The sequence below is a fragment of the Zalophus californianus genome, chromosome 16 (genome assembly GCF_009762305.2).
Source record: "Zalophus californianus isolate mZalCal1 chromosome 16, mZalCal1.pri.v2, whole genome shotgun sequence".
NCBI lineage: Eukaryota > Metazoa > Chordata > Mammalia > Carnivora > Otariidae > Zalophus > Zalophus californianus.
Genome location: NC_045610.1, coordinates 39,265,697 through 39,282,939, shown reverse-complemented (window position 1 = coordinate 39,282,939; position 17,243 = coordinate 39,265,697). Strand labels below are relative to the sequence as shown.

General features: G+C 54.8%; 1 protein-coding gene across 2 annotated transcripts; it reads right to left on the bottom strand.

Moving 5' to 3' along the window:
- Positions 1-9,454: 9,454 nt before the first annotated feature.
- Positions 9,455-17,243, bottom strand: LRRC3C (leucine rich repeat containing 3C). Of its 2 annotated transcripts, none has more exons than XM_027567830.2 (2): positions 17,185-17,243; positions 9,455-10,306 (listed from the first exon to the last, which is right to left on the bottom strand). In XM_027567830.2, the coding sequence occupies exon 2, from the start codon at positions 10,267-10,269 to the stop codon at positions 9,505-9,507; it is 765 nt and encodes a 254-aa protein (XP_027423631.1). In that variant the 5' UTR covers positions 10,270-10,306; positions 17,185-17,243; the 3' UTR covers positions 9,455-9,504. The 2 variants fall into 2 exon arrangements, with proteins under 2 accessions (XP_027423631.1, XP_027423632.1); XM_027567831.1 differs by lacking the exon at positions 17,185-17,243 and adding an exon at positions 10,540-10,827.

The window sequence follows — 17,243 nt, the reverse complement described above, 5'->3', positions numbered from 1 at the left end:
CAGAGCACCCCGTCTTCTTGTTACTTCTCCAGGCCCCCTTCCTCGGAGTCTTAGGGATAGGCCCGAGAATCCCTTTAGAGTCCAGAGGCTCCTTCTCCTCAGAGTCTTGGTCTACAATCAGGGGAATCTGGGATATAATTTAAATTGTGCTGGAAGAGGTTTAATTTAGACTGATTCGAAAGAATTCTTTAGGTCAATTACAGTGTCTTAACTGAAAACAGGAGGCTGGGCGGTGCATGGTGCCATTGTAGGCGGCAGGCTCTGCTCTCTATGTCCCTCTGGTGGTCACTGCCATAATTACCTCTAACGTGGGCACCAAGCTTGTGATTTGTGTGTAGTTGCTAGAAAATGGGGATCAGGGAAGGGAGCTGACCTAGGGGAGGAAGCCACCTGTTCTCTGGGAACCTGAAAGTCTCTCTGACCCATAGAGTCCCTGCAGACGCAGACGTTGGGACAGGCTGTTATTTCCTTACCCATTTTCCTTTTATGATTGTTGACTTTCTCCTTAGGAAGGGGCCAAAGAGGACAGAGAGGGAATAGGCTAGTGGAGTTCACAAGGGTGGAAGGTACTGATCCTGGCAAGAATGGGAAGAAGCTGGCACAGACATACTGCCAGATCTTCGCTGAGTAAAAACCAACTAGGGAGGAAGATGGGCTGGAATGGAGGCGTGACTATCTGGTGGAGAGGCAGGAAGAACAGGCCCCAGGGGGGTTGCATTTTATATTTCCTATGGGAGGTTGGAAGTCTTGGGGTGCAGATTGCAGATTGTGAGCTATACTTCTATAAATTCTCCTTTCTGAACAAAATAAAACCCCGAGAATTCTTTCTTTTCTTTTCTTTTCTTTAAGATTTATTTATTTGAGAGAGAGCAAACGAGAGAGCATGAGCAGAGGGAAGAGGCAGACAGAGAGGGAGAAGCAGGTCCCCCGCTGAGCAGGGAGCCCGATGCGGGACTCGATCCCAGGATCCCAGGATCATGACCTGAGCTGAAGGCAGATGTTTAACTGATTGAGCCACCCAGGCACCCCGCCAGAATCCTTTCTTATCCTCTAAAATACTTTGAGGTTTCTTCCCAAACCCCCAAATCAGCTTTGGAGCCCAAGACACCTCCAAACTCCTGGTTGAGTAGACAAGTCTTGTGATACTGTTCAGGGCCTTGTGACACTTGTCGCAAGTTCAGGGTCTTGTGACACTTGTTCACCTTGAAGTTGTGCTGAAGAATTAGAGAAGTGTGTCAAACTTCAATGTGTCAGCTCTCGCTGCCCCCAGGCCTCCACTGCCAATCCCTCTACGCACGAGGCTGGTATGGAGTCCACTGCCAGTTCCAGCCTAAATCCAGAGATGCCTCCTCTGTCAGCTGATCCCCCCCAGAACCCCAGCTCTTCCTGAGCCCCTGGACATGCAGCTGGAAGAGGTGTTGGAGCTCTGGCCTACTTCACGGTTGATGAGAGAGAAACTTTCTTCCTCAGCTGTGATTGCTAGGCCCCTCCTGATGGGACCGAGCCCCTAGATCCTTGTAAAAGGTACTGGGTCCCAGATGGAAACTTTGAAGTTCTCCCTCCAGGAGAACTTGGAGGCAAAGTGCCTCTCCATTACAACAGCAACCCTGGGTCTATGCAAAGGCCCACTCTGCTTTCCCTAGTCCTGGTCAGGGAGAGCCAGGTGTTCTTGGCCAGCACCTGAAGGATGGAGGGTGTGGCATAGAGGGCACAGAGTGGTGACAAGGCATTGTGCTCCCTGGTATAGAGGGGTCCAGCCCCTCGTATGCCAAGGCTGCAGAGTCCTACCAGGGTCCAGGTCACCTACAGCTCTGACCTGAAAGTCCCTGCGCAGCTTAAAGCGAAGACAGAAAAGCCCTACCTCCCCCTAGATGAAATTCTAGTCCAGGGAGGTCTCCATCTGCACAATAGGGAATAAATATCATGGGATGATTTGCTTTGGGGAACCACCAGCTTCAGAAGTGGTCTGCAGTAAAATTTTAAATTCTAGCCCCTGCCCCCACCCTTGACCCCTCTGTCCATTAGTGCTAGAGTTGAGCAGAAATGGGCACAGATTAAGAGTCTGGAGACCTGAATCCCATTGAAAGCTCTGCTAGGAGCCTGCTGTATGGCCCTGGAGAAGTACCTTCGTCTCGGGGCCAGAGACATCATCTGTGACCGAGGGGGTGGAGCTGCATGAGCTCTTGCATCCTTTCTTGTGCTCAAACTCGATTTTACCCAAGTTGTCACCCCTCACACCTGTCCTGCAACCCCCAGGCCCCTCACCAGCTCTGTCTGTCAGCAAGGAACTCTTTCTGCACAGACACAGCCGGCAGAATAGTAATTCTTAATAATTTTTTTAAAAGACTTTATTTATTTATTTGACAGAGAGAGACACAGTGAGAGAGGGAACACGAGCAGGGGGAGTGGGAGAGGGAGAAGCAGGCTTCCCACTGAGCAGGGAGCCCCATGCGGGGCTCGATCCCAAGACCCTGGGATCATGACCTGAGCTGAAGGCAGACGCTTAACAACTGAGCCACCCAGGCGCCCCTAATTCTTAACAATTTTAAGCAAGAACTCCTCTAGTTTTCATTTTGCACTGAGACCTCAATTATATTGGAGGTCTGCCTTGGTACCTTTGGGTCTAAGCCAGGAGACCTGCCAGTCACATCAGGGAGGGACCCCAGCCCCACTCCCGACCCTTACCACGCAGAGCCCCTGCAGGTAGATCATGTAACCAGCCAGTATTGGGTTGGGTTTACTAGAAGTCTCCTGCAGTCATTCAGAGGACTGAGTCCCCAGCCCTGCCTCTTGGATCCCCAGAGTCTCTGGCTCACTAAGATCCAGGGACCCATCCACCTGGCCCATAGGGGAAGTGATCAGCTAGGTACTCCTACAGTCGGAGAGACAGGGAAAAGTTCCTGAGGAGGAGGAGTTCTCCCCGTTCAGAGAGAAGACTCCGTCAGGGTAAGGCCCCAGTCTCTCGCTTAGCTTAAAGAAGCCTCCCTGCAGTGCGCTGAGATCTCCCTGGGGAAGCAGGTCCGTCACCCCCCTCCAGCCCACACGCGCCCCAGCCACCCTTAGCCCCGCCCAGGCCACCAAGCCCCGCCCCTGTCCTCTTAATCCCCGCCCCTTTCCGCCGATCATCTCCACCCGGGTCCCGCCCCCGGCGCTCACAGTCCGGCCCCACCACTCTAGCCCGCTCGGGATCTCCCTTATCACCCCGCCCCCGGCCTGAGAAAGCCCAATCGCCCCGCCCCCACCGTGTCCCCTACTCCCGCCGCACCACGCCTTAGCTGGGCGGCCGCTGTCCCCGGGTCCGGTCTTCCAGCGCCAGCCGCTTCTCCACCGCGGCCCGCAGCGCCTGAAACTCCATGTGGTCCCGGCTCAGGCCCAGACTGAGCTCTGGGTGCAGGACAGTGGTGACCAGGACCTTACCCCGCTCCACCCGCCTCCACGTGACTTCACTGAGCGGGCCCCCCCACCCCCAGGCACAGAGGCTCCCTTCTGGGCCTTGGCGTTCTGTGCCCTCCCTCAGGTACCCCTCCCCAGGGGAAGATGATCAGGGCAGGTCTAGTGTGGGGTGCCCGGGAGCTCAGCTCCTTACAGTAGTTTCCAGGGGGCACTGAGGATCCTGCAGAGGGCAAAGGGACACACCGCGTCACCATGAGTGGCTGCTATAGAGGAGCAGGAGAGTCCCACGAGGGGTTGGGGGACGGCTGAAGACAGGGGAACTGGGCAGAGGGTGGAGCGGGGAGGGAAAGCCCACTGAGACCCGGAAACCTGGGTAAGCCGCTAGACTTTTCCAAGGTAGTTTTCCAAACGCTCCGAGGTGGGGACTGCAAATGTAACCTAGCCTGCCTCACAAGATTCAGGTGAGACATTAGATGGAGACGTCCTTAGAAAGAGAAGAGGGGAATTGTAAAAGATGAAGATGCTGCTATTAGGGGAACTGGGTGAGAGGCAGGTAAGGAGGAGAGAGGTTAGGTTGCCCTGATGGTGGGCGGGGATGCAGGGGAGAGTCCAGGGCTGTGGGAGGGGAAGGGAGGGGCAAGTGTGTGCGTGCATGGGGGTGGGGCAGAGAAAGCATTTTGAGGATTCCCAGGCTTTGAACCGCACAGCAGTGAGGAGGGGGATGGAATGCCCTCTCCAGGCTTTCCCCCCTTCTCCAGGGTGCCTTCTTCCAGCGGCTCCACAGCTTTGGTCACCAGAACGTACAGCTTCTCATGCTCCCAAAGCTTCTTCAGCTCCTGTGGTGTGTGGAGTGGGGCTGGCCCTGAGTGGGTGGGGCTCTCTTCCTATCCCCCTCCAGCTCCCTCGCTTGCATCCCTGGGTCCACCCTTGTTTCTCCCTATCCCTCCTTTGTCCCTTTCCCTTGGAAGGGTGTGTGTGTGTGTGTGTGTGTGTGTGTGTGTGTGTGTGTGTGTGTGTGTGTGTGTGTGTGTGTGTGTGCCAGCTCCCTCGCTTGCATCCCTGGGTCCACCCTTGTTTCTCCCTATCCCTCCTTTGTCCCTTTCCCTTGGAAGGGTGTGTGTGTGTGTGTGTGTGTGTGTGTGTGTGTGTGTGTGTGTGTGTGTGTGTGTGTGTGTGTGTGCCAGCTCCCTCGCTTGCATCCCTGGGTCCACCCTTGTTTCTCCCTATCCCTCCTTTGTCCCTTTCCCTTGGAAGGGTGTGTGTGTGTGTGTGTGTGTGTGTGTGTGTGTGTGTGTGTGTGTGTGTGTGTGTCCCAGAGGGACAGGGCCCCTGTAGGTTCTAGTCCTAGGTCTTCCCGGACTCCCTGTGTGACCTTGGACAACTCACTGCCCCTCTCTGGGCCCTTTTGTAAAATAAAGATCGCTGCCAGCTCTCACAGCCCGTGCTGCTCAGGTGGGGGCACAGCCCTCAGGAGCAGCCCCTCTCACCTGGCCTGGAACCCTCGACCGGCTTCCCTACCTCTCTCTGCAGTGTTTTCTTGGTTCTGGAGGACAGGGGCTTGTTCCCACACATCTCTTGCAGGAACGTTCCTTGATGGTCTGACTCTGCATGATAAATTGCCCCTGACCCCAAAAGTGAAGAATTGAGGGCTGAACTCACTCAGTCAAAAGTCTCGAGGAGACAGTGATGGCCCTAAGTGCAGATGTGAGTATTGTGACTGGGTGCAGGTAAGCTAGATTCCAGGGAGCGGGAGGTGTGTGGGAATGGTGGTGGCAGTAGGACATTAAACGGGGACAGAGAGACAAGAACTGAGAAGTGCCATGATGCACTCACTCCCGGTACTGGAGATTCCGAGCCATCTTCTTCACCCGTCTGAAGAAAGATGGGCTTGAACCTTGGCGTTTGCTTTCAGTGCCCCACTGGGCTCACATGGCCCCTGCCGCCGGCCTCTGTCACGGCGGCTGCCATCGCTAACCTGTCAGGTTGCCAAGGATGGATACCATGACTTCCTCATTTTTGTATCTGCAGTGCCTGGCACATAGTAGTAACTCAATAAATGTCGAATGAATGAATGGGCTTGTGGTGGCATCTCTTTTGGCAGCTCGAGGCCTTGCTGTGCTTGGTTTTCTGCCTTCCTGGTTGGGGACACAGTTCCTCATAGGCAGCGAGGTTGCTGGTGACAAAGTCCCAGCAAGATGAGGTGAAGCTGTTTGTAGTCGGAACTCCTCTTAGTCTAATGGGGGAGGTGCAGCCCTCCCCTCGGTGTAAGCTGTCCAGTTGCTTCTGGTTTTGAGGCTGATATGCCCTCCCTCTGCAAGAGAGCTCGGTGTTGCACTTGAAATGTCTGCATGTGAGCCCAGGACAGGAAGGGTGGGGGCTGCGCCTCCCTCGGCTCCTGGGTACCCACAGTTAGCTCCCTGTTCACTTCCTTTAGTAGATAACAAGGCTTTGTAGATGCTCAGGTCTCTGTTTCTGGGGTAGGTCTTGGTCTCCCCAGGTTCAGAGCTCCCCAAAGAGAAAAGATCCTATTTCTTCCATTAGTCTGGAAGTTCCCCGAGAGTTAGGTTCATGTCTCTCCCCCTCAGACTGGGAGCTCCCTCAGGGCCGCTTCAGGCTTCTGCTCCACAGGGCAGGAAGAAATTGGTGTGCGAGGGCTGAGTGGGGGACTTCTCTTCTCCCACCACTACCTACAGCCCGTTGGCTCCAGGATGCTGCATGTGGATGCCAAGCTGGGTCCTGCCCCAGACCTCTCAGGTTCTTCTGGACCAGATATGTGGCTGGGCTCTCTTTTTTTTTTTTTTTTAAGATTTTATTTTTATTTATTTGACAGAGAGAGACACAGCGAGAGAGGGAACACAAGCAGAGGGGGTGGGAGAGGGCGAAGCAGGCCTCCCACCGAGCAGGGAGCCCGACGTGGGACTCAATCCGAGGACCCTGGGATCATGACCCGAGCGGAAGGCAGACGCTTAATGACTGAGCCACCCAGGCGCCCCTATGGCTGGGCTCTCTTGGCTCCTGGCAGCTCTGTTCCTGGTTCCCGCTCATCCCGGTGCGAGTGTTGGTTTTGACAGAGTGCATCTGTACCGACCAGAAGTGTGAGAAGCAGGCAGCAAAAATGAAACCGTCCAACTGCCGGCTTGGCATCTCAGAACATGGGTCCTATGATCCTTGGTCCCCAGTAGAGAGAAGGACGGGGGAGAAACTGGTTATGCCACCCCTTCCTGCCTGCCCACTGGACAAGTACGACCCAGAGGCCAGGGTGCAGAGGGAAGGGCTTAGGGGTTCAGCGACTTCTGCTCTAGGCGGGAGCATCTCCGAGTCTGTGGAGGCTCCGCTCTGTCCAGTGTCCTGTAATGCACTGAGTTGGAGCTATAGCTTCCGATGCCCCCTCCCACCAATTTCCGACTCAGGGACCCCAGCTGACTGGGGTGAAGGGGTCTCTCCCTGGCACCTCCCCAATCCCCCATCTTCTGTCCCCCGTGTCCTCCCTCTCCCTCTGCTGCCCTAGATCCCAAGAGAGAAAGGAATTTGAGCCAGAGGGGGCCATGGGGAGAACTGGTAGATCACTTTTACTCTCCAGGGCCCTAGGACCCCTCCTGACCTGGGTTCCAGGCAAAGTTTCCCTCCCTGGATCTTTCCCATCCTGAGCTTACCTCGGGGAATTGGTGTTAGGTGTCCAGATGGGGGGACCGATTCTCTGCAGATCTCAAAGGTGCCATTTCTGTGGCTCAGGATAACAGGAAGTCAAGTGAGGCTCCAGAGATGGGCATAGATGATAGAGTCTCAGGGCCCCACCTGTCCCCCAGCCTCCCACTCCCGTGGGTCTACATCCCAGCATCCCAGTTTCCCAGCATCCGGTGAGGTGCGTCCCGGCCTGATTTCAGGAGTGGGTAGGTGAGCAGAGAGGGACAGACAGTGGCAGGGGAGAAACTGATGGAGGATTTGATAGGGTTGGGGCCAAGATTCCAAGGCCCAGGCTGGGGTGTGGCTGGGGCGGAGGTCGAACTACAGCCCGGAAATTCCCACATCCTTGTTCTTTCCCCACCCCTGAGCATGCCTGCAAGTGGGAGGCCCATGTCTCCTGGGAAAAGAGGATGGGGTGGGGGTCCCAGGTTTTTCGGAGATGAGTCAAGTTGAAGCTTCCTGGACGATAAGAGGGAGCTCAGCCTTGGAGTAGTGGAGGGAGCCTCAGAGATGGCAAGAGGAAGGGTGGTGGTGGTGGAAAGGAGACAGGGAAGTCAGGGTGGGTCAGAGGGACTGGGGAAGTGATGGGTTCCCCTTTGCTTCTCCTTGAGTGGCTGCCCCATCTACCCCAGGCTCTGCCCCAAACTGGGTGGAGCCCTGGTTCAGTGGTTTTATCTTCAGCTTCTATTGGGGTTTCCATGAGCTTCCCCAAAGCAGCTGTTTCCTCCCTGGAGGCCGCATGGCTGGATCATCATACATGGGGGCAAGGGATGGGGTGTGTTGACCCCTTTGGTCCCTTGAGAAGCCAATTTGGTGATAGGGATATCTCATAGGGCCCCCCTCCTTTGGCCTACTTGGTCTCTGCCACCCCAGGAATTCCTTCATTAACTTTGAGCACATCTAGTTTCTCTGTACCCCCTGCTCAGACTCCCACTGGGAGAAAAGACAGATTGCCAAGAGGGGAACAGCTCCCTCTCCCTTTGCTTCCTCTGCCCCGTCCAACAGGCTGGAGGCTGCCAGCTGATGACTGATGCCTGGACGTTGCCCTCCTTCCCTCCTCCCTCTTTGTCCTCCCTCCAGCCTCCTCCCATCTTCCATTCTGGTTCCATCATCATTAATTCACAGGCCCTGGCATCCCTAGCAGATAGACTCCGGTGTCAGGAGCTGGGAGGTGGGAGGGGAGAGAGGAGTTGGCATCCAGCCCAGTGGGAACACCCACCACCGAAGCGGTGGCAGAGGATGTGGTGAAGAGCTCAACACCCTCCCACTCCTCATTGTCAGGCCACAGATGTTCAGTGAGGTGAACAATAAGGAAGAGATCAGGGGCATTAATAAAAGTGACCTTTTTTAAAAAAGATTTTATTTATTTATTTGAGCAAGAGAGAGAGAGAGAGCATGAGCAGGGGAGAGGCAGAGGGAAAGGGAGAAGCAGGCTCCCAGCCGAGCAAGGAGCCCGATGTGGGGCTCGATCCCAGGATCCCGGGATTATGACCTGAGCCAAAGGCAGACGCTTAACCGACTGAGCCACCCAGGTGCCCCAAAAGTGACTTTATTGAGCTGTCCAGTGATATTCTGGGGGTGGGAGATCTCCTAGTCCCCATCCCCCTCCAGCTCCCAGTGACCTATCTTCAGCTCCGACATAGAGGAGACCACTCTTCTCCCAAGGGAAAGGGTTCAGAAAGCCCGTCAGTGTATAAAGGAGGGAGCAGAGAGATGGGGCATCTCTGGAAAAGGAAGCAGCGCTCTCTAAGCCAGGGGGGTCCCCAACAGAGGGCAGAGGGAGAGGAGAGAGGAGCCTGGGGCCAAGAGAGAGGCAGGAAGTGAGGGTGGAGCTTCTCAGGAGAGGTGGAGAGAGGAGAGCAGGAGACCACAGGGCCCAGCCTCCCCTGGTCTCTCTCTGCACCCTCTACTTCAGCCCCCAGGGATGTCTCGTTGTTGCCCATACTTTCCGAGTTGTTTGCATCCTCTTTGCTTTTGTCCATCACTTTGTAGCTGGAGTCCTCCCTCTTCTGCCCAAAGCCCTTCTCGTTCTTGAAGAGTCAACTCAAACATCCACACAGTGAAGCCTGGAGATCACTCAGCCGGGTAGAGGCTTCTTCCTCTGTGCTCCCACAGCCGTCTGCCCCCCTACCTCTGAGTGGGCACTCGTACCATCTACTGTCCGTCTCTGTTCTGTTGCCCCCCACCATGGGGACTTGGGAGCTTTGGGTCTCTGAGTTAGAGTAGGCACCAAACACTCCAAGCCCCACAGAGGGTGTTGGTTGAGAGAGAGATTGGGCTTTTAGGGGAAATGGGAAAGGAAGGGGGGCGGAAGTGGGATGGGATGGGGTTGCAGAGGAGGCAGAGAGGGTCAGGGGAAAGGAGAGGGCGGAGGGGGAGGAATGTAGGCCAGGTCATCAGAGGGGGCTGGAGGGGTGGCCCCGGTCCTCAGACCACTGTGCTGAGGGTGGAGGAGTCCTCGGAGCGCCCGGGCAGCACCGGGGCCCGCTTGAGGGGACGTCGGGGCTCCTCCCGGTTCTGCCACACGTAGTGGGCCAGATAAGCCACCACAAGTGCCAGCCAGCCCCCCATGGTGACCAGCAGAGCCACATCAGTGCTCCGCTGGGCCCCGGCCCGCCCCGCCCCACACAGCTCCTCCTCGCCCGCCAGAGGCAGGAACTCCTGCCCCACGAGGTCGGGGCGGGCTCCGGGGCCGCACACGATGCCTGTTCCAGGGCCTGGTGTCAGCCTCACCTGCCTGAGCACCTCCTGCAGGGCACAGTCACAGCGCCATGGGTTGGCGGACAGATTCACTTGGACCTGCAGGCCCACGAAGGCCTCTGCGGGCACCGAGGCCAGCCGGTTGGCAGAGAGGTCAAGGCGGCGCAGCGTGCCCGCCAGGCCCCGGAACGCGGCCCCCGAGAGGTGGGCAAGGACGTTATGGGACAGATCCAGCTCCTCCAGGATAGGAAGGTGCTGGAAGGCTCCTGCTGGCACCGAGGCCAGCCGGTTGGCATCCAGGTAGAGCTTGCGTGTGTCGTTGGGGATGCCGGTGGGCAGCGTGCTCAGGCCCGCCTGGCTGCAACGGAATGTCCGCTCACCAGCTTCTTCGGCCACGTAGCAGCCCTGAGGAGGTACCCAGGGACTGAGCTCCGTGCCACATGTGCCTGTCACCAGCAGGAGAGACAGCAGGGGACCGGCTGGTGGGAGCATGGCTGAAGATGGGCATAGTCCTGGAGTGCAGTAGGAGCTGGGGAAGAAAAGCCCCATAAAGGAAGAATGAGTCGAGGGAATTCCATTCCACACATTTCCCACCACCAGCTCCCTCTTCTGGAGGTTTCCCCGTGGGGGTTCTGAGGGCTGGGGCCTTCCTTTGGGGGTTCACTCAAGTCTGGGTGACTTTTGCTTCTTCTTTGGGGTTTAAGGTTCCCTTTTCAGGCCCTTTGGGTAAGAGGTCCCCTGGGCCTGAGATTCTTCTAGCACCTCTTTGTTTCTGGAGGGTTAATCTATGACGTCTCTTGGTCCAAGATCCTGTTGGTCACTCTGGGTCTGGGGGCTTCCAAGTCTCTGCTTCCACGCATGTATTAGTTTCTCTTATTGGAATAAAGTCTTTCTCTGCCAAGCTACCTGGGTGGCTGCCAGGTGGGCCCCGTAGGCACCAGAAGGCCAGGTTGGCACTCATATAAAAGAGACAAGGAAGACAGGTCAGCGATCGGACTTCAGGGCATTCAGCTAGGCTAGGTGACTAAGGTCTGCTTTCTATGGCCATCTCCCCGCTCTCCTGGACCACCCACCTCTCTGCCTGCCCCAGCTTTGTCCTCTCCACCCCGCTCTTCCTCGCCCCTCCCCTCTCTCCTCCTCTCAACCTCTCACCCCTGTTGGTGGGAGAGACTTCTCCTGTGTGTCCTCTCCCCGGAAGTAGTCTGTCTCCCTGCTGCCCGACTCCGGAGACCCGCTTCCTCCACCAGAAACCCTGTTTGCCTGTAGCTGCTGGAAATTGGGGGCTGGGGCCCAAGAGTGTTGGGTTTCCTGGCATGTGACTCCGGGCCCCAGGTGTCAGATACCTGAGCCGTGGCCTGGCCAGGAGATGCCAAGACAGGGCAGATCCTGGACCCTGATGAACTCTGCCATGGGGAGGCCAGGCCCCAATTCCTTTCTCTGCCTCAGGCTCCCCTCCCAAGGCCTTGAACACCGCCATCTTCTGTCCCTCTTCTCTGAGCCAGAGCTAAGACTCTGCCTTCCAAAACCTCTGCCGCTCGCCCAGAGCCTGGCCCAGCAGAAGGATCCCGGCTCGGCAGGCCTGGGGTGGGGGTCGGGGGCAGAAGTGGGGTGGGCCCCATCTCACATCCACTGCCTCCAGCAGCCGTCTCCCCCAATTCTGTCCCTCCCCCACTCTCCTTCTCTGTCCTTCTACCGTGCCCTGGGCCACCTTCTTCCATGGTAAATGGACTTCCCTCAGCCTTTTCCTTGGACCTCAACTCCTGACTCCTCCCAGTGCTCTGGTGTCCAACGCTCTTGCCTGGTAGAGGGCACTGTGGCTCAGTTTTCGTTTGTCCTCTGCACCATGGGTGGACGGCCCCTCCAGGAGTTGGAACGGGTTCTTCAAGGTGTCTGAAGTCTGATATAGTCCCCTATAAGTTTTCCTGCTGATTTTCTGTTTTGGGTTGGAGCTGACTCCGGTTGTCTCTGTTCGCTGGAGCCCTGGACTCCCAAGTTGGTCCTTTTAAGTCTCCCTCATGTCTGGGAGCCAGGGAGGGCTCGTTCCCCAGGGCCTCTTGATCTCAACCGTCATTTGTACCCCACGCAACCCTATTACAGCACCCTCTCCTAATGCAGTGAAAGAGAACTGGCGAGTGGGGTTTCACAGGACACCTCCTTTCTTGCACAAAGGCGGCTGAGGACATATGCTGTGGAGACCCTACTAAGAAGGAAAAAACCTCGCTGGATTTTGTAAGAGACTATGAGTGACCAGAAGCCGACACATAATTTCAGGGCCCAGTGCCAAATGAAAATGTAGGGCCCCTTGTTCAACAACTGTTAAGAATTTCGAGATGGTAACAGCGGATTGTAAAACCAAGTGCAGGACCCTCCTGAGTGCGGGGCCCGGGGCTCTGTGGGATGGTACAGGCCACGTGCCCGTGAAGCCGGCCCTGGAGGTGACCTTTGATCAAGCAGTTTCAGAAGTGGGATGAGGGCCAGAATCTGATATCGGATGATATCATCTCTGGAGACACTCAACCAGTGACTCATGCTTGTGACGTCAACAGGAGCACTTCTCAGACTCACATTTGTCCAAGAAATCAGATAAGACACATTTTCTACACTTGGGCAGGAGAAGTGAAAATTTTGTCTGTGGGTTGCTTGTTAGGCACTCTGCCCCTGAAAACTTGCGTGTCCATTTTGGGATTGTGGCTGAATGTGGAAGAGCAAACATTTGGGATCCTACCCCTCACACTGTTCTTCTCTCACCCTGGGCAGGAGTTTAGCTAACTAAGGCGCCCAAAGTGGGCCTGGCTGTTGATGGAATGATGTCCTTCTAAGACAAGGGCAGCTACTGAGAGGGAGAGAGCAGGACTGGGGTGCCCAGCACAACAGCGTCAGGAGAAGCAGGCAATGTATAGACAGGAGGGTCCCCCTGGAGCATACATGCGGTTAACTGAGGGTGGCTAAGGGCCATGCTGAGCAGAGAAGGAACGCAGAGGAAGGGGGAACCACAGGGGATGATGCGCAGTGCCGGCTGGGGGTCGACAAGGTTGGGGCAGAAATTCTCTGCCATTCATTCCTCTGCTCAGTGAGGATGTCCTGTGTGCCTCGTGTCCCAAGAACTGTGCTCACTGAAGGGGACATAGACCCTGTTCTTCACCCGGATCGATTAAATTCAACTCTCGGTGGCTGGGGTCTAGGCGCTAGTATTTTTCACAAGCTCTGCAGGCATGTCTCGTGTGCAGCCCGAGCTGAGAGCTGAGAACTGCCTGTCTAGAAGGAAGACACGGACATGCTGATCCAAGTCTCCACGGGCATTCACGTGATGTCTGATGTGAGTACGAGGAGCTTTCAGACCCAGAGAGAGAATAAGTAACGGTGGCAGAATCTGCCGGCTGTCAACGCCGTGTTGCCGGGGAGGTGACATTTTCCCTCTTCCCTCTTAGGGCTTTTCAGTGGGGCCTGTGGACTGAACTCACAACACAGGTCAACGGGAGAAAAGCACACACATTTATGTAAGCTTCACATCACCCAGGAGCCTCATGAGGAAATGAAGACCTAAAAAAGTGGCAAGTTGCGAATACTTTTATGCTAGGTTGACTAAAGAGAGACAATATATGGAGAGGCTAGAGAAAGAGAAAGATTATTTTTAACAAGGTCTGTTTGTACAGAAGTCTCTCAGCTTTGACTTCCCATCGAATAGTACCAGGAGGGCATCTTTCACACGGGAGTTTTGTCTCCTGTTTTCAGGAGAATACCTTTCTTGCCTCTGTTTTGTTTTTGTTTTTTAATGTGAATTGAGCTCGAAATAATCGTAATGCCAAAGTGGCATATTTTGGGGTGGCGTATTCTGCCCCCCTTCAATGTCTGTTCCTTATTTCCTTCCTTTATACCACCCGCCGATTTGGGAGGAACAATGTGCTCGATCCCTCCTGATAGAGCCTGATTGGTCCTCTCAGTCTATCAGGAATCCCTGTTGCGCATTTTCCCAGCCTCCTTTGTGGCTGGGGGGCTGGCCCAGTTCAATGACATCTAAGGGGAAGTCTGCTTGAGGGCTTTCTGGGACAGTCTTCGATTTGTTTATGAACGAGGACGGCCCCATCCTTCTCCCTATTGCTTTGTCCCTGCTCTGAACATGGAGGGTCAGCCTATCCTGTGACCATGAGGCAACAAAGCAGGAAGGAAAGGTCAAGAGTATCACTGAGAAATTGGCCTGAATATCCCTGAGCCACTCAACCAACACTAGCAACCGCCTGCTTCTTTCATTATGTGAGAAGAATAAACCCCTGCTTCAGTGATTTTCAACGTGGCTTCACGTTAGACTAGGGGAGGTTTTGAAAACTACTGGTGCCCGCACCCACCACAGAGATTCTGATTAACCTTGGTCTGGCATGTGTCCAGTAGATGGGGACTTTTAAAAGCTCCTTGGGTGACTCTCCTGGCAACTCAGAATCATTCCCTTGCTTGGGTTTTCCGTTGCTTTCAGCTGGAAGCATTCTTACCTGATACACTCACTTCTCCAGGATATCAGGGAAGGCTTTACCAAGGAGTGAACATCTGTGCTGGGTCTTCAAGGCTGAGTGCATCAGGTGGAGAAGCAAGATATGAGCAAGAGCAGGGGAGCACGAGAAGGTTTGGCTTCCCCTAGACTGTAGAATGGAGGGGTGGTGGCAAAGGCTATGGTTGAAGTGGAAAGGGACCAGATCCTTGTGGTCTTTCATACCAGGTAAGAATTGGGATTTGACTTAGTGGCCGGTAGATGAAGGGTTTTAAGATTAGCTTTGATGTTTCGATCCCTTCCCGGTTGTGTGGAGGATGTATTGGTGGAAGAAAGACCAGTTACTGGGACAGTCCAGGTGGGACGTGGTAAGGGCCTGAGCGGAAGCTATGGTGCAGGACTGAAGGAACTATGACTGGGGTGTTCCATTCTTTGCCGTGGCTTATGGTGTACATGGGAAAACCCTTGGGCCGGGCCCAAGACCACTTCTGCCATTGGCTGCATCCCTCTCCAATCCCCTTGGACTTTTGGTTCTCTGGACCTCATGTTCTCTGAGCTCCCTTCCAGCCTGATGTTCAGTGTGTCTATTATGGTGGGGCAGGGACGAGGTTGAGGCATGGCAGGGCCTGGCTCCCAAGGGCAGGGCCCAGGAGAGACACCCACCCTGGTTGAGCTGAGTCCCAGCTCCTCCCTTCAAGGGCAGTAACTCCATGCCTCTAAGATGTGACCTTGGAGGAGAGAGAGTAGGCCTTCAGGTCCCTACCTCCCTGAAGTGGAAGGGTCCCACATCCAGCCTGGATAGAGAGGGATAATTGAAAGGAAAGGAAGAGGGCTAGCTACTTTACCCATTGTGTTAGCCAGGGACTCATCTAATGCCAGTTTACTGGGCAGTTTAGGCAGGAGGGGCAGCAAAGGCCTTTGCTGGAAAGTTCCTCGTGGGAAATGACAAAGGAGGGGGGCGTATACCCATCCATCTCTTGTTTGTTCAACTCATACCTCCTGGGCCTCTTAGACATCGGGGATGCAGAGAGAGGTAAAATGTCCCCCCGACAATAGATGAAGCCAGACCTGTGCACCTGATAGCCATGGGGTGGGCTCTAGCTGGGGTGTTTGCAGAGGTCAGAGGAGCGCGGAGGTCTGAGCAGTAGACTCTGCCTGGGCAGTTGGAGAAGGCTTCACAGAGAAGGTGACAGGTAAGGGATGGCCTTGAGGGATGAATAGGAGTCTACCAAATGGAAAAGGCTAGGAGGAAAAAGCACTGCAGCCTAAGGTAAGAGCCAGAAAGAACAAGGTGTATTCTGAGAATGGTTAGGAGCTCAGAGAGGGTGTATCTGGGATGTGCAGGTCAGTTCTATCCTTCTGCTAACATTCACTGAGAACCCACTGTGTGGAGGAAATGCATATGAGTAAGACACAGAGCCAGCAGCCTAGCAGGGGAAGCGGGTGTATAGCAGATAAATTTAAATATAGTGCCCTCAGTGCAGATAGAAGTCTTTACAAGGCACCTGTGGGAACATGAGGGACACAGTGGGTGGGAGGTATGGGGCCAGGAACGGATTTTGGGAGAAATGCCACTTCCTTAGTTGTGTGACCTTGGGCAGAATATTTAAACTCTCTACCGCAATTTTCCCATTTTAAAGTCAGGACAATAAAAATACCTACCGCACAGGGCCGTTTTAAAGATTAAAAGAGCTCATACACGTGAAGCCCTTTGCCCAATACCTGGAACACAGCAAACACTGCATAAGTTAGTTGTTGTTATTACTGGTGGAGGAGTGGGCATTAGACAGGAGAGGAAGGTGATCTGGTGCAGTAGAAATCCTGCACCCCAGGATTTCTAGAGAGGTAGGGCCTACTAGAGGTAGTAATGTGGTTGGGATGCACTAGGGGACTTCTTAAAGCCACGGTTTCCCTATCTGTTGCCCTTTTGCTCTGTAATATTCGCAGTTGTCTAGCCTACATTTTTTCCCAGGGGAGAAAATGTCAATGGTCCATATCAAAGAATATGCAGATAGAGGGGTGTCTAAAGAACAGCCCTGCTCTTGGTTCTCAGACGGAGGTTCTGGTTCCCAGGCCTTGGCTCTGGGCCTGGAGGCCCCGGCCGGGTCCAGCCCCAAATAGCCAACCACAGGGCTGGGTGCGGCGCGGAGAGCGAGGCCCCCCCTGGCAATGCTCCCTGTTTCTCACCAGCTCAGTAGCTCTCACTCAGTGCTTCTTTGTCTGCTCAGCATCACCGCCTCCTCCCCACCGCTGCCACCCCAGGCTTGGGGTGCCCCGCACCCAAACCCAAACCCCACTGCCAATGAACTAAACAGCTCTTTTCTTCTTTGCACTTGGTCTAGGTGTGACCTTCCTTCAGGAAGGAGGGAGGTGAGGTAGGGGGGTAAAAGAATGAATTGGAGGGGAGGAGGGGGTAGTAGGAGTGGAGGGGTGACCTGCTTCCCCCCCGCCCCCCAGCGGTCAAGGAAAGGGGCTCTGTTTCTTGACACCCCACCTCCTCACTTCCCACCACTGCCATCATCTCGGGAATGTGTTCCCAGCTTATGACCCCGCCCATGTTTGCTATCTCGGCCCACGCAGTTGTATCTGTGGCAAGCAGAGGCCTCGCCACCCTGCCAGATGGAAACACCAAGGCTGGGGAATGTGTCTATCTCAGCAGACTAAGGAGCTCCCAGAGAGCAGGAGAGCCTCTGAGAGTGGCTTCCTCTGTTTTCAAAACACAAGCACATTTCATAAAAAATTGAAAACTCATAATCTCGCATTACACAAAGTTTGAAACTAGAGCATGAAGGAGATCGCCCCCAACCCCTCCATCCTAACACAAGATCTGTTTTTATTTTGTTGGATTTCCACGGCCTAGTAAAGTAGATGCTCAAACATCATTCAAAGGTAGACTGGATTAATAAAATGTAACACGGAGCACTTACTAGGCGCCAGGAATTGCTTGAAGTGCTTCACATTGATGGAGCCATTTAATCCTCACAGC

What these genes read in the sequence shown, in the direction of transcription:
- LRRC3C (XM_027567830.2), bottom strand. Translation starts at nt 10,269, where the DNA reads ATGCTCCCACCAGCCGGTCCCCTGCTGTCTCTCCTGCTGGTGACAGGC.